Below are 12,428 nucleotides of genomic sequence, written 5' to 3'. Positions count from 1 at the left end.
ATCAGGAAGTAGGGAGGCTTAGAAGGCAGATATTGGAAGGAAAGTTCTTTAAGGGCTGCCGCAGAAGGAAAAGTCCAGGCCATGCAACGGAAACTGTTTATTGAAATTTCAGTTCTACAAAAGCATGAAAAACCCAGATACAAAGCGGTAGCCAGAGAGGCCTGTGAAGAGAACACCCAGGAGAGGAATCAAAGAGGGAAACCAGAAGCAGGGTATAGAGAAGGCTGGAAGACAAAAGGACAAAGGGGAAGGTCCCAGCAGTCTGTGGCCCTTTACACTACATGAAAGGACAGGTGGAGAGGGTTTCCCACCTTACCCCACCTGCCCACAGTAGCACCCACCTGGCCCTATCAGTCCCTGGCTCTCCTGCTCAGGGACATCACACAGACCCTGATCAAAATTTCCTCCCTCCCTCACCCCACTTCTCCCATCTCCCACTTTAACCCTTCCATCCTAGGGAACTCGACAGCAAAAGTCTAGAAGAGTCCAGGGGAGGTGGAAAGACAGGGGCTTCTCCTCTGTCCATCTGTGACATGCCTCTGGTCACCAAGCTGAAACTTTCCTTGGCACCATCACTGTCCTAGCCAGCCAGCCAGCCACTTAGGTCCAGGAAAGTAAGTGACCTTCGGTCCTTCTGCCCTACAACCCCTTAAGATCCATCACCCAGGAGGACAGGGGACCAGCCAAGGACCCAGAGAGGTAGAGAGGATCTAAATCAAGCTTTCTCCTCCAGGGTCTCGGGGATGCCCAAATCCTCTTAAAGCACTCCTTGGAGCCCTTCTAGCCTGGAAAAATGAAAGACCTGAGACGGGCCAGCTCCATAACACTGAAAAGAGAACACTGATGGGGCTGGGGAAGCAGAGGGGGTGTTGGGCTCCAGGGCCAGGGTGGAGCCAGACCATGGGAGTGGTACCAGGGGCTGGGGGGCCCACTGGGGACTGTATGGTTGGGGTGGTGGCAGGTGTGGCAGGTTGGGGAGTCTCTTTGGGGCTTCTGGCAAAGGGGACAGTTATGGAGAAGAGTGAGATGGGAAGGGGGCTCTGGGGGAGGCAATGGTGGGGGAGTCAGTGAGGCTAGAAGATTGCCCCAGAGTGAACGCAGCCCTACGTCGCCTTCCGGGCAGCTGGAGACATTAGCAGGAGATGGCAGGCACTGTGGCACAGGAGAAGGTATGCAGAGTTCCAAGAAGCACCTAGGGGTTAGTCCAAGGTCCGGGGGACCAGGTGTGGGGCTGCAGGACAGCCCCAAGGACTGGTGTATTACAGCCACCGTTGCCACAGCCAGGGCCACGCTGCTCACATATGCCATAGCTAACAGGCAGGACAGCTGCAGAAAAGAGGGTAAGAAAGGTCAGGGCCCAAACACCCTTCCCCCAAACCTGCTTCTGACTGTCTTTAATATATCCAACCCTTGTCTCGAAACTCATGTTTAAGTTAGAGCTCTCCATCACCATCTATTCTCAAACTCCATCTCCTGAAGCCTTTTAGCATTTGCTTTACATCTTCCCACCCTACCAGCTATTCAAGCCCCCTAGCTTTCCTGACCCCTCCTCACCTTTGTCAGCCTCTGGAAGAAGGAGCCCAGGGCCAGCTGCCAGGCTGGCTGCTCCAGCAACACACACAGGTCTGTGTAGGTATACCAGCCCCGCCGCCGTCCCTGCTGCTCAGCCACACTGTCAGAAGGGGAGAAAAGACAGAAAGGGTTTGCAACTCTGGGGCAGCCAGCCCAACAGCACCCTCCTTCCCCTAGGGAGCCACCAGGAAACTAGCAAAGCTGTTAAATGTAAGGATTCCTAGGCAACCCATTGACCCAGAAACTGAAAGTGACACCAAGATCTGCATTTTAAATATGCTTCTCCCACACATCCAAAGGAGATCACAGAGAGGACAGACAGGTGTGTGAACGACTACCTTGGGCAATTCTCTTTCCTGTCTCCTCCTTCTCTCCAGTTACACAGATCCTCATCTCTGTTTCATTCCTGTGGCTTACACCTCAGCCCCTCTTCCCAACTCCTAGAACCTACCAGCTCTCAAGCCAGCTCAGCACCTCAAAGATCTCCCGAGGATCAGTGTAGAGATGCCAGTCCTGTGGGTAGGAAGAGAAAGGTACCAAACCAGGTTGGGAAATAAGCCATAGTCATTTAATCAATAAGCAGAGCACAGCACTAACTACAACCACCACTACGGCTGACACTAACTTGCACTTACTGAGTGCCAAACACTGTTAGAAGAGCTTTTAGGTATTAACTTATTTAATCACATATCCCATTATATCCTCCATTAGGGGCAAGGGTAAAGAAACTCCTGAGAATGGTTCATGCCCACAGGGAGCTCAGAGATAAGGGGCAGAGAGTCTAGAAGGAAATAATCAGAACCCAGTAAGATGAGCTCTGACTCAGAGTGATTTTGTTGTGCTAGAGGAATGGTGGGTGGGGCATGCTCTATTTCTGGTCTCACCATGCCAGGAACCTCTAAAAGCTGTGGTTAATCCAGACAGGCTAGCAAAGGAAGATGCTAACAAGGAAAGACAAAAGGAAACAGGCAGAAAGAAAAATGAAGAAACAATAGAAGACTAAGACAGAAGAAAAGGGAGGAAAGGAACATAAAGATGGGTCAGAGAAAGAGAGCAAGAGAGAGAGGAGCTACTCACCATGGCGCTCAGGAAGCCCCTCTCCAGGTCATTGAGAGTAGGCACGGCCACACCCCCTGCAGCTCCCCATTCATCGTTGAAAACCTCCTCCTCCTCCCCTTCATCATAGAGGTACTTACTGGCCACCATCTGCAGAGGAGTCAGAGGTGGAGTCAGTAAAGCTCACACTCAGCTCCTGGCTCATCAGGGAAACAAAGGGGAGAGGGTATCTTACCATGGAAATCAAGAACAAGTCAGAGGATGACACATGCTGTAGGTAGTCAGGATTTCGATGTCGGAGCCGCTCAATGTACACTAGAGCTAGCATCATAGCACATGGAGAGATGCATGCCTCGCTGGATAGTGAAAAGGGTCAGTAATTAAACCCAAGGGTCCTCAGCTCTTGTAACTCTTAGGATCTTTACATCTTCCCTTCAGAGATAACAATTTCCCCTCTCTTCGGCCCAAACACTTTAATCTGACCCCCTCAATTCCAGGCTCACCGGGATACATGGGCTACATATTTCTTCCGGAGTCGACGAATAGGGCTGGGGGCTGCCTTCTGGAGCAGTTCCACAGCAATGTCTGCAGGAGGCAGAAGGAAGGCAGACTGAGCAAACAATTCCCCTGCCCCCAGCTAGTCCCCACTGTCAGCCGCAGCAGACCCAGATCTGTGTTAATTAGAGGCCTGATCTGTGTAATTAGAGGCCTGGAGGGCAGACCATAGTAACAAAATAGAGACCAAATTCTCCCACACTGACAAAAGCAAACAAAACACTCCACATTTGAATTTCAGCTCCATCCACCAGGAAGACTTATTTCCCTGCCACCTAAAATTTGTTTTCCATTTGGTTCATTTGAGGAAATAAACATGCCTTGTTTATTTGGGAACATATGATGGCTTTTCATTAAGTTGAGAAATTTAGTTTCTGATACACAAATCAAGAGTGATTTAGATTTCTAAGACACGAATGTGTTTTACTCACTTGAGTGACAGAAATGTGAAATATAAACCAGTCTTTACACCAAGTATCTAAGAGTTAGCTATGAAGTGGCCGTGTGGCTCTCATTCTGGTGGCTGCTGACAACCCCACACTCGTGCTTCTCACTTGCCAGGTCGCACAACACTATCTAACCTGCCACGGGGCTGGAAAGCTCCTCCAGGTTACAGTCAGCTTCCCAATCCCAGCCATAGTAGAGTCTCCTTCGGATCCGGGCACTCAGCTTCTGGTGTCCTGGGAGGAACTGAAACGGCGGTGGTGAAAGCTGAAGGGCAGGGAGGGTACGAGGGAGCTCCTGGCCCCAGGCTGGAAGAGCGGTGCGGGGCAGCGCGCCCGCCTCACTACTCACGGGGCCATTGCCCCACCCAGCCCCGCTTTCTCTGGATTGTTTGCCAACGGCAGCCTGTCCCTGGGGGGCGGCATGATCCCCAACTGAGGGCTCCCCAGGAGAGGTTCTCCGAGAAGAGTCCCGGCTGGCCACCCCCTGCCCCATTCCTGTGCCCCGCGACTTTCCCTCAGGCCCAAGCAGCCGGGGCCTCGAGTAGGCATGGCCCAAGCTGCTGCTGCCAGTTCGGGTACAGGGTTGTTAGGCGAGCTTTCGGCCCCATTCGGGACCCGAGGGCAGCGCCCGGGGTCTCCGCTCCAAGCGCTGGGAGGCCAGGGAGGGGGCGGGCCGCGCGCTCACCGTGAAGTCCTGGAAGCCAGTGAGGGAGAAGGTACCTTCTTCGTCCAGCAGGAGCCCGGCCAGGTCCATCGCGCCACCAGTCACGGCCCTGCGAAGGTAGTAGGGAAAGGAAGGAGTTGTAAGGGGGCCGCGGAGCCGTCGCCTGCCCGCCGGCCTCCTCCGAACGGCCGCCGCCCTCGCCAGTCAGCCCCCTCCTCTCGCGCCAGCGACTGCAGGCGGGGCCCGGGCGGCGGGCGCCTCTTCCTGTTCCGCCCTGGGCGGGGCTCCGGGCCTGAGGGCCGGGCGCTCACCTCGCCAGGTAGAGAGACCCGGCTGCGACCCGTGCGAAGCACACTATGCCACACCACGCGTCTGTCCCACGTTTACAAGACGCGGGGGTGTTGCCAGCGAGTCGGTGCCAGGCACTTCCTGCCGCCCGCTGCGTCGAGCCGCCGGCCACCACCGTCCGCAAGGAGCCGAGCTCGAATTCTTGGTAGCACTGAACCTGGGCAAGTCACCAAGTTGAGCCCCAGGGTGCCCTCGTCTAAGACACAGGGACAGTTCCTGGGGGACCATGCAGAGGTTCCCAGCTGACCCTTCCACACGGACTATATGTTAATGTGAATAAAACAAAGATGTAGGACAAGAAACGTAGTGGGCGAACTGTGGACAAGGTGACAGGGAATCATTTTTTGCTGTATGCATTTTTTTTTAGTAGAGTTTGTAATTTTTAATCTAATTAAATGCCAATTTTATAGGGTGCAGAGATTAAATGTTCTCAAAGGAATATAAAGCGCCTGTCAATAACCGATGTTGTGTCCCCAAAGAGTAAACCGCACCTAAACAGGGCTTTAGTTTTAAACTTACCTCGCGACCCCAATTTCGCTGATAGGTGGAAGAGAGAAAAGTTTACAGAAAGAAGAGATGGGGCGGAAACAAGTTTTCAGAGTAAGTGAAGATGTTTTTGAGTCTGTCGAGTCACGCGCTGGTGTTTATTTGCTTAAAGGAGGGAACTGGGAGGCCCAGTACGTCGAAGGTTGAGTAACCGGACGGCCGCCGCCCTCCCGGAGCAGAAGCAGATGCAACCCAGGTATACTGGCCATCAGGAAGCCCACTTTCTGCCCCTACGGTCCCATCACACTGGGAATATCACGCCAGCACCAGACTCCCTAGCCGCCCTGCCTACATTGGGAGAAGAAAACGGGCTGGGGTGGGGAAACGCGGAAACAGTCACCCGGTCAGACAGAACCAGACACGCTCCAACCAGTACCCTGGCTCAAGACTTCAGGAGCCAGAACACGCACCTGCGTAAGAGGAGGGTCACTGGTAGTCGTACGCGCGCGCAAGCGCGGGCCCCCCCTATCCCAACTGTTAGGATGCGTCACGTGAGGGTTCGTCATTCCTCCGTCACGTGACGCACATCGCCGGCCTCCGCGGCGATCTTGTCGGCTGGCGCCCCCTTCCGTCTGACGCGCCTCCAGCGGCGCCCGCGCAGCCCTGGCTCCTTGCGGGCTCGGGCGGCGGCTGCGGCGGGGCTATGGCGAGTGGTGGTGGCGGCGGTAACACAGGCGCGGGTGGGGCCCCAGGGCTGGGCCTGAACCTCGGCCTGGGCCTGGGTCTGAGTCTAGGCATGGGTGAGGCCACCGGCGAGGCGGAGGATGAGGCGGCCACGGCCGAGGCGGTGGGACGCCTGGCCTCGACGCTGTGGCTGCGGCTCCGCGGCTGGGAAGCAGTGCTGGCGTCAGCGCAGCGGCTGCTGGTGTGGGAGAAGCCGCTGCACAGCCTCGTCACCGCGGCCGCGCTCAACGGCCTCTTCTGGTAACGGCCGCGGAGGAGGGGGCGGGGCCGGGCTGCGCGGGGAGCGCGGGGGCGGGAAGGCCTGGGAGCACCGTTCCTGTTCTTGGGGTTGACACTTGCCTTGGTGTAATGTCCCATTCCTTAATTTTTAAAGGCCGTTGTCCGCCTGGGTTGGCCCATTTCTCTGTCTTCGGGTCTCGAATTAGGCCTGGAGGTTCTCATTCCCCTTCAGTGGGCGCTTTTCGCCCTTTGTAATGGATGCAGGAGCCTCCTCCTCGCCGCTGAGGTGCCTGTCTCTCCCTAAGGTTGCTGTCTTCGTCGTCCCTCCGGCCTTTCTTCCTGCTCAGCATCTCATTTTTGGCCTATTTTCTGCTCGATCTCTGGCAGCCTCGCTTCCTCCCTGACATCTCAGGTGAGTGTACTTCATTCAGCAGGCTCCATTGTGCACTTGCTTTGTGCCTGACCCCGCTGGATGGGTTTAATGGTGAAGGGAATGTACAGCAGGCCCCCGGCCCCCTAGACATTACCACTCCCCCAGTAAGAAATCGAGGATTGCCTCGTTTTCTAAATTAATGTTATTTTGTGAGTGTAGTAGTGAAGATTGTGGACTCTACAGTCAGATTGACTGTATTACATTGCCTGCTTTGCCATTTACAGTATGTGTGGCATTGTAAAAGTTGTTCTGTTTGCCTCAGTTTCCTATAAAACAGTGATGATAGAAGTTTCTTCATAGGGAGGGGAAGATTAAATGAGTAAATACATGTTAATGGGCTTATGGTAGGGATTCACATATGGTAGAAAATTGTAGAAGGATTAGCTCTTATTGTTCTTGATATCTATATATTTTATTGGCGTTTTGGACCAACTAGGTGCCAGACTGAGTTGCTTGAGATGTAAACATGAATAAGATATGGTTCTTGTGTTTGAAAAGGCTAAAGTCTAAAGGAGACAGACACACAAATGACACCAACAATGTAATACTTTGGCAGTTGGCATTTGAAAAAAGTGCTCTGGGACTGTAGAGAAGGGGCAACTATTTCTGCCTTGGGGAGTGTCTCGCAGAGCCCCACTCACTCAATAATTTGTCCCCCTCCTCTCTCTCTAGCATCATCGCCAGAGGAGCCACACTCTGACAGGTGAGTGCAGGCCACCTCTTGAAGAAAAATGCCCAAACTCTATTTTGCTTTGGTGCTGATGTCACCACGGTGCAGGACAACACTGCAGCTTCTGCAGGCACAGATCCCAGCATAGTGAGTGGACTAGTAACAAACTTGTTCCCAGGTTCCTATGTAGGTGTTGGTGTACCTGCTCCTTTTTGGGGCAGAGGGTTGGGAACTGTGGGCTTTGCTTCCCAAGACCAGAACAGCCTCCCTTTGGGAGGTGGGGTTGTCCACTTCCTCAGACTGAAGATCTTATTGACATTCTCAGATGAATTTGAGTGTCTGAGGTTCTAGGGGTCATGTCGTGTCTCCCCAGTGAGGGTGCGGGGTCAGGCGCCCGGCCGCACCTGCTGAGTGTGCCCGAGTTGTGCAGATACCTGGCTGAGAGCTGGCTCACCTTCCAGATTCACCTGCAGGAGCTGCTGCAGTACAAAAGGCAGAATCCAGCTCAGGTAACCTCCCCTGTGTCATACAGCAGTTCCCTGAACTGTGGGGAAGTAGAGGTGGTGGGAAGATGGGGAGGAGTGATGTGAACTCCCTGGCTAGAGACAGAAGGAAGAAGCCTGGTGCCTTCTTGAGCCAGCGTTCACAGTCATTAGCCTGGTACAGGAGGCATCTCACCTCAGGCAGTAAGCTTCTGATGTTGTGACACTGATTCCTGCCACGGCAGGCTGGTTTACATTATAGGTGTTTGGCAATGTCTGTTGCAAACCTGAATTGGTGGTCTTAGGCACTCTCGTGACTAAATTGGATCACTGCACTTCTAGAAGGCATACTCACCCTTCTACCAGCTGAACAGTAGTTTCTTACCCAGATAAGTGGGGAGTGTACTTCAGCCCACAGTTCTTAGACCTTGTGCTCTTTTCTGCAGTTCTGTGCTCGAGTTTGCTCTGGCTGTGCTGTGCTGGCTGTACTGGGACACTATGTTCCAGGGATTATGATTTCCTACATTGTCTGTGAGTAGGGTCTAGCCCGTGCCCTTCCCAAAGGTCTGTCTTTGTTTTCTTTTTCTGGACTGACTCAGAGCCAGAACAGTCTCTGTCTGCTCAGTTACCCATTTACAGATATTTCCAGGGGATGCTGCAGTATTAGTAACAGTGGAAGAATCATCTGGGGAGGAGGGCAGTAGATACGGAGGGAAGAGGTTGGCACAGCCTTAGGAAAGGACCTTGTCTTCCTTTAGCCCTTGCTGTTGAGGGACCAGTTGAATGAGGACTCTTAAGAAATAGGTTTGGGAGCTCTGAGTGGACTCTTTAACTCTTAGTGCTGAGTATCCTGCTGTGGCCCCTGGTGGTTTATCATGAGCTGATCCAGAGGATGTACACTCGCCTGGAGCCCCTGCTTATGCAGCTGGACTACAGCATGAAGGCGGAAGCTGATGCCCTACATCACAAACACGACAAGAGGAGTAAGGGGCCCCCATAACTCTGGAGGAGAAGGCGGGAGAGAGCCTTATCTTACGGCTAATGAAATGCCCTGGAATTTAGGTACACTTCCCATTCCCTTGTCTCCCACCACTGCCCCTTACTGGTCACTGCTCTGCTACCCTTGCTTCTCTAGAGCGGCAAGGGAAGAATGTACCCCCTGGAGGTGATGAGCCACTGGCGGAGACAGAGAGTGAAAGCGAAGCAGAACTGGCTGGCTTCTCACCAGTGGTGAGGTCCAAGGGAGATGGGGTGTCAAGTAGAAGGCTTGGGGAGAAGCTTTCTGCTTTAGGGCAGCCACTTCTCAAGAGGGTGGAAGTCATGGGGAGGGGCAGTGGGTTTGGGGAGGAGCTCCTGATTCTCTTATCCCCTCACCTGTCATGTTCATCCTGGTTCTTCTACAGGTGGATGTGAAGAAAACAGCCCTGGCTTTAGCCATTACAGACTCAGAGCTATCAGATGAGGAGGCTTCTATCTTGGAGAGTGGGGGCTTCTCTGTTTCCCGGGCCACAACTCCACAACTGACTGATGTGTCAGAGGGTATGGGAAGCCCTGTGCCCCTCCCAATCTTCCTGTTCCATCGTGAATTGCTTGCTGTGCTCTCTGCTTGTCTGTCCCTGTAAATGTTGTTTGTGGGGAACTGACCCCCTAATTCCACTCTGGGCTGAAAGACCTTTAAACATTTAAGGCCTGGCCCCTCATTCCATGCCTGAGTTCTCATCAGAACAGCAGGTATGTTCCTGACCCTTTGTGTTCTGCACAGATTTGGACCAGCAGAGCTTGCCAAGTGAGCCAGAGGAGGCCCTGAGCCGGGAGCTGGGGGAGGGAGAGGAGACAGAGCTGGCTCCTCCAGAAGGTCTGCTGGGCCCCTCTCAGGCCCTCTCAAGGCAAGACCTGGACTCAGAGGAGGAGAGAGAAGATGTGGCAGCCAAGGAAATCTTGCTTCGGCTCTCGTCCCCCCTTCACTTTGTGAACACGCACTTCAATGGGGCAGGGTCTCCTACGGATGGAGTGAAGCTCTCCCCTGTAGGACCAGTGGAGACACTGAGCCCAGAAGCAGTGAGTGGTGACCCTACCACTCCACCCAGCACCCTGTCACCCCTACTTTGCCTTGCTGAAAGTGACCCTGTCCCTTCCCCCTCAGTGCTCCCACCTCTTCCCCAGGACTTAGCCCTGCCTGCCCCTGAGGAAGAAGAGGCACTCACCACTGAGGACTTTGAGTTGCTGGATCAGGGGGAGCTGGAGCAGCTGAATGCAGAGCTGGGGTTGGGGCCAGAAACATCCCCAGAGCCCCCTGATGCTCCATCCTCTCCACCCCTAGGGCCCAACACCCTGTCTCTGGCACCCTCAGACCAAGAGCCATGAGCCTTGAGGGAAGGAGTTGCAGACATGGTAGGGCTTCCTGGCTAGGGGTGTCCCTGTTTCTTCCTCTCCCTAATGCTCTGGGGAGGGATAATATGTGGGAAGCTAGCTGTCAGATGGTAGCCAGTCCACCCTCTGCCTGCCTGCCTGCCTGCCTGCTGTCCCAGGCCTGGTACAGTACCTGTGCCTGGGATTGTTTTAAGTTTGTAAATAATTTTACATTTGGGTTAGTGGATGTGTACCGGGCTAGGGAAGTCCTTCCCACAGCCTGTACTTGCCTCCCTGCCTCATCTCTATTCTCATTCCATCATGTCCCACTGTAGACCTGGTGGTCTATCCCTTTTTCCTCCTATCCTCAGGGACCTGTGCTGCTCTGTCCCCATGTCCCACTTGGTTGTTTATTTAGTTCAGGCACTTTATCATTTTTCTCTTCTGTCCTGTGCTCCTCTCTGCTTTATTTCTCTGCTGTATTCTGTCCTGTCAGTAGCTTGATCCCTGCCCATTGCCAGCTTCTTCCCAGCAGGCTCTGGCTAAGCTTTAGGGAGGCTCCTGTCTGGGTGGTACAGACTGAACCTGGGGTGGTGGGTCAGGCCAGTACTTATGCACTTAGGCCACTGTAGCCCTTGTAACCTCCACTGCACCCTTACCTAGTGCATCCCGGCCTTTCCTGATACAGGAGAGCAGGGATCCCACAGCATAGGCACCAGCCCTGCTAGTGAGCAGGAGCTTTGTCTTGTGATGAGAGCCTTTCTTACTATCCTAGGGAAGAGACCTGCTCCTCTGGGCCATGGGTGGTCCAAGTGTGGCGAGACCCCCTGCTAGGGTCAGGAAGTGGACAGGAACATCTGTGCACATGTTGACTGGAAAATAAAGTGTTTATTGGCTAGAACTGTTGGCCGCCTGTCTCACTGGGAGCTGCCTCACACACTGCTTTGCCCCTCCTCACTCCTTATCTGCTTTCTCCAATCTTCCTCTTGGCTGTTTATTTACCTTGGTGCAAAATCGAAGTCAGAGGCAAGGATTACCCTGTCATAGGATAATATGTCCATAGCCATCTTCCCTGACGATGTGATACATTTAGTGAGATTTAGCATATGTGAATAAAGTGTATGCAGGAGGAAATTGCCTCAGCATTCCAATCAATAGAATTTTTTTATTGTTGCCTACAACCTTAACACTGTCTTCTTAGGAAGTCCTTACCAATCTACATGTCAACAGTCCTTAGCCCTGATTTATCTATACTGGGGGAACCAAACAAGCAGGACCTTTAACTGTATCAAAACAGATTTCATGCCAAAGAACACTGAAGAAACAGTATCTGGTTGAATGTATAATAATGTGCTTGGCACTTAAGTGATTTATATTAACTCATTTGTTCTGTGCAATGCTGAGCTATGTCCTGTTAACTCTATTTTATAGATGGGTTAACTTTCCCAAAGACCACCTTCCTGGTAAGTGGCGGAGCCAGGATCCAAATTCAAGCAGTTTGGCTCCAGCAATTGCACTGAAACAGGAAGCCTTGTCCATTAATAGGGCACAAATGGGAAGATGCTTCAGGAACATGGGAACTGTAGAGAACCAATCTAGTATCTCAGCTTCAAAGAATAAACTCAGCAATCCCTGCTCTTTGGGGAAGAACATTAAGAGAAACCCCAGAACTGAGCAAATGGCCTCCCATTGGAGTTCACATCCTCTACCTTCAGTCAGAGGTGCCATATGGCAATGCTACCTGACTTTTTGACTTCTATGCCATGTCTCCTAATCATATAAGAATTCTTTCCTTACTATTTGTTTCATATTTGCTTAGAGAATCTCTGAGGGTTGACCAAGGCCCTGTCCTCTGCCACTGAAGGAACATGAACTTTTAATCATCTAGAGATTTCAGAAGAGAGTGGAAAAATAGTCTAATCAACAAACAGGTAATTCAAGAACAACCAATCAGAAAGACAATGGCTACCAGATGCCACACCTTTAATCCATTTCCTTGTTAAACTTGCAGTTTGAAGATAGAACCAGAAGCTTGTAGTCTGATCAAAACACTCACCATAGGTTTCATGTTCAGTGAGAATCTGTCCTTGACATTCACCCTGGTCAGATGGTTACTCCATGTTTGTCTATAATATTTTCATTATGAGCTGTCCTGGCCATTTTCTGCCCCATGATGAAAGGGCCAAGAAGAAAGTTTTTCATATGAAAGAAAAAAGCAGAAATGCGAAATCTACAATTAGGCTATGCAAAAATCAACTAGAAATTCAGGCCCAGGGAAGAAGAGTTGGTTACGTTTATGTTGGGGGAAAGGGCATTCATTGCATTTTAGTTAACTGTACATTCAAGCAACTAGTAGTGTAATGTGGCTACTCATAAGCTTAATTTTAGGCTACATTACTACAAA

General features: G+C 52.2%; 2 protein-coding genes across 3 annotated transcripts; one reads left to right on the top strand and one right to left on the bottom strand.

The window, feature by feature from the left end:
• Positions 1 to 82: 82 nt before the first annotated feature.
• On the bottom strand, positions 83 to 5,350 carry CNPPD1 (cyclin Pas1/PHO80 domain containing 1). The gene is made up of 10 exons (XM_036915004.2): positions 5,161 to 5,350; positions 4,605 to 4,798; positions 4,315 to 4,402; positions 3,765 to 3,873; positions 3,132 to 3,213; positions 2,864 to 2,984; positions 2,650 to 2,778; positions 2,024 to 2,085; positions 1,555 to 1,672; positions 83 to 1,326 (listed from the first exon to the last, which is right to left on the bottom strand). The coding sequence occupies exons 3-10, from the start codon at positions 4,381 to 4,383 to the stop codon at positions 781 to 783; spliced, it is 1,236 nt and encodes a 411-aa protein (XP_036770899.2). The 5' UTR covers positions 4,384 to 4,402; positions 4,605 to 4,798; positions 5,161 to 5,350; the 3' UTR covers positions 83 to 780.
• A 195-nt stretch (positions 5,351 to 5,545) lies between these two features.
• On the top strand, positions 5,546 to 10,925 carry RETREG2 (reticulophagy regulator family member 2). 2 transcript variants are annotated; one of them, XM_057503527.1, is made up of 10 exons: positions 5,546 to 6,111; positions 6,396 to 6,502; positions 7,196 to 7,226; positions 7,567 to 7,702; positions 8,122 to 8,206; positions 8,515 to 8,658; positions 8,811 to 8,905; positions 9,079 to 9,214; positions 9,438 to 9,733; positions 9,996 to 10,925. In XM_057503527.1, exons 1-10 carry the CDS (start codon positions 5,831 to 5,833, stop codon positions 10,044 to 10,046), a joined length of 1,362 nt encoding a protein of 453 aa, XP_057359510.1. In that variant the 5' UTR covers positions 5,546 to 5,830; the 3' UTR covers positions 10,047 to 10,925. The 2 variants fall into 2 exon arrangements, with proteins under 2 accessions (XP_057359510.1, XP_036770888.2); XM_036914993.2 differs by having other exon boundaries at positions 9,438 to 10,925.
• The last annotated feature ends 1,503 nt before the right edge of the window (positions 10,926 to 12,428 follow it).

The sequence above is a fragment of the Manis pentadactyla genome, chromosome 6, assembly GCF_030020395.1.
Source record: "Manis pentadactyla isolate mManPen7 chromosome 6, mManPen7.hap1, whole genome shotgun sequence".
Lineage (NCBI taxonomy): Eukaryota > Metazoa > Chordata > Mammalia > Pholidota > Manidae > Manis > Manis pentadactyla.
This window is presented reverse-complemented; position numbering and strand designations above follow the sequence as displayed.

Coding starts and splice junctions, on each gene's coding strand:
- CNPPD1 (XM_036915004.2), bottom strand. CDS start 4,383: ATGGACCTGGCCGGGCTCCTGCTGGACGAAGAAGGTACCTTCTCCCTC. Junction 3,214..3,764: donor GCTTTCCAGCCCCGTGGCAG/GTTAGATAGTGT, acceptor TGCCTCCTGCAG/ACATTGCTGTGGAACTGCTC. Junction 2,086..2,649: donor GGGGCTTCCTGAGCGCCATG/GTGAGTAGCTCC, acceptor TCCTACCCACAG/GACTGGCATCTCTACACTGA.
- RETREG2 (XM_036914993.2), top strand. CDS start 5,831: ATGGCGAGTGGTGGTGGCGGCGGTAACACAGGCGCGGGTGGGGCCCCA. Junction 6,112..6,395: donor GCGCTCAACGGCCTCTTCTG/GTAACGGCCGCG, acceptor TCTCTCCCTAAG/GTTGCTGTCTTCGTCGTCCC. Junction 8,906..9,078: donor TGGCTGGCTTCTCACCAGTG/GTGAGGTCCAAG, acceptor GTTCTTCTACAG/GTGGATGTGAAGAAAACAGC.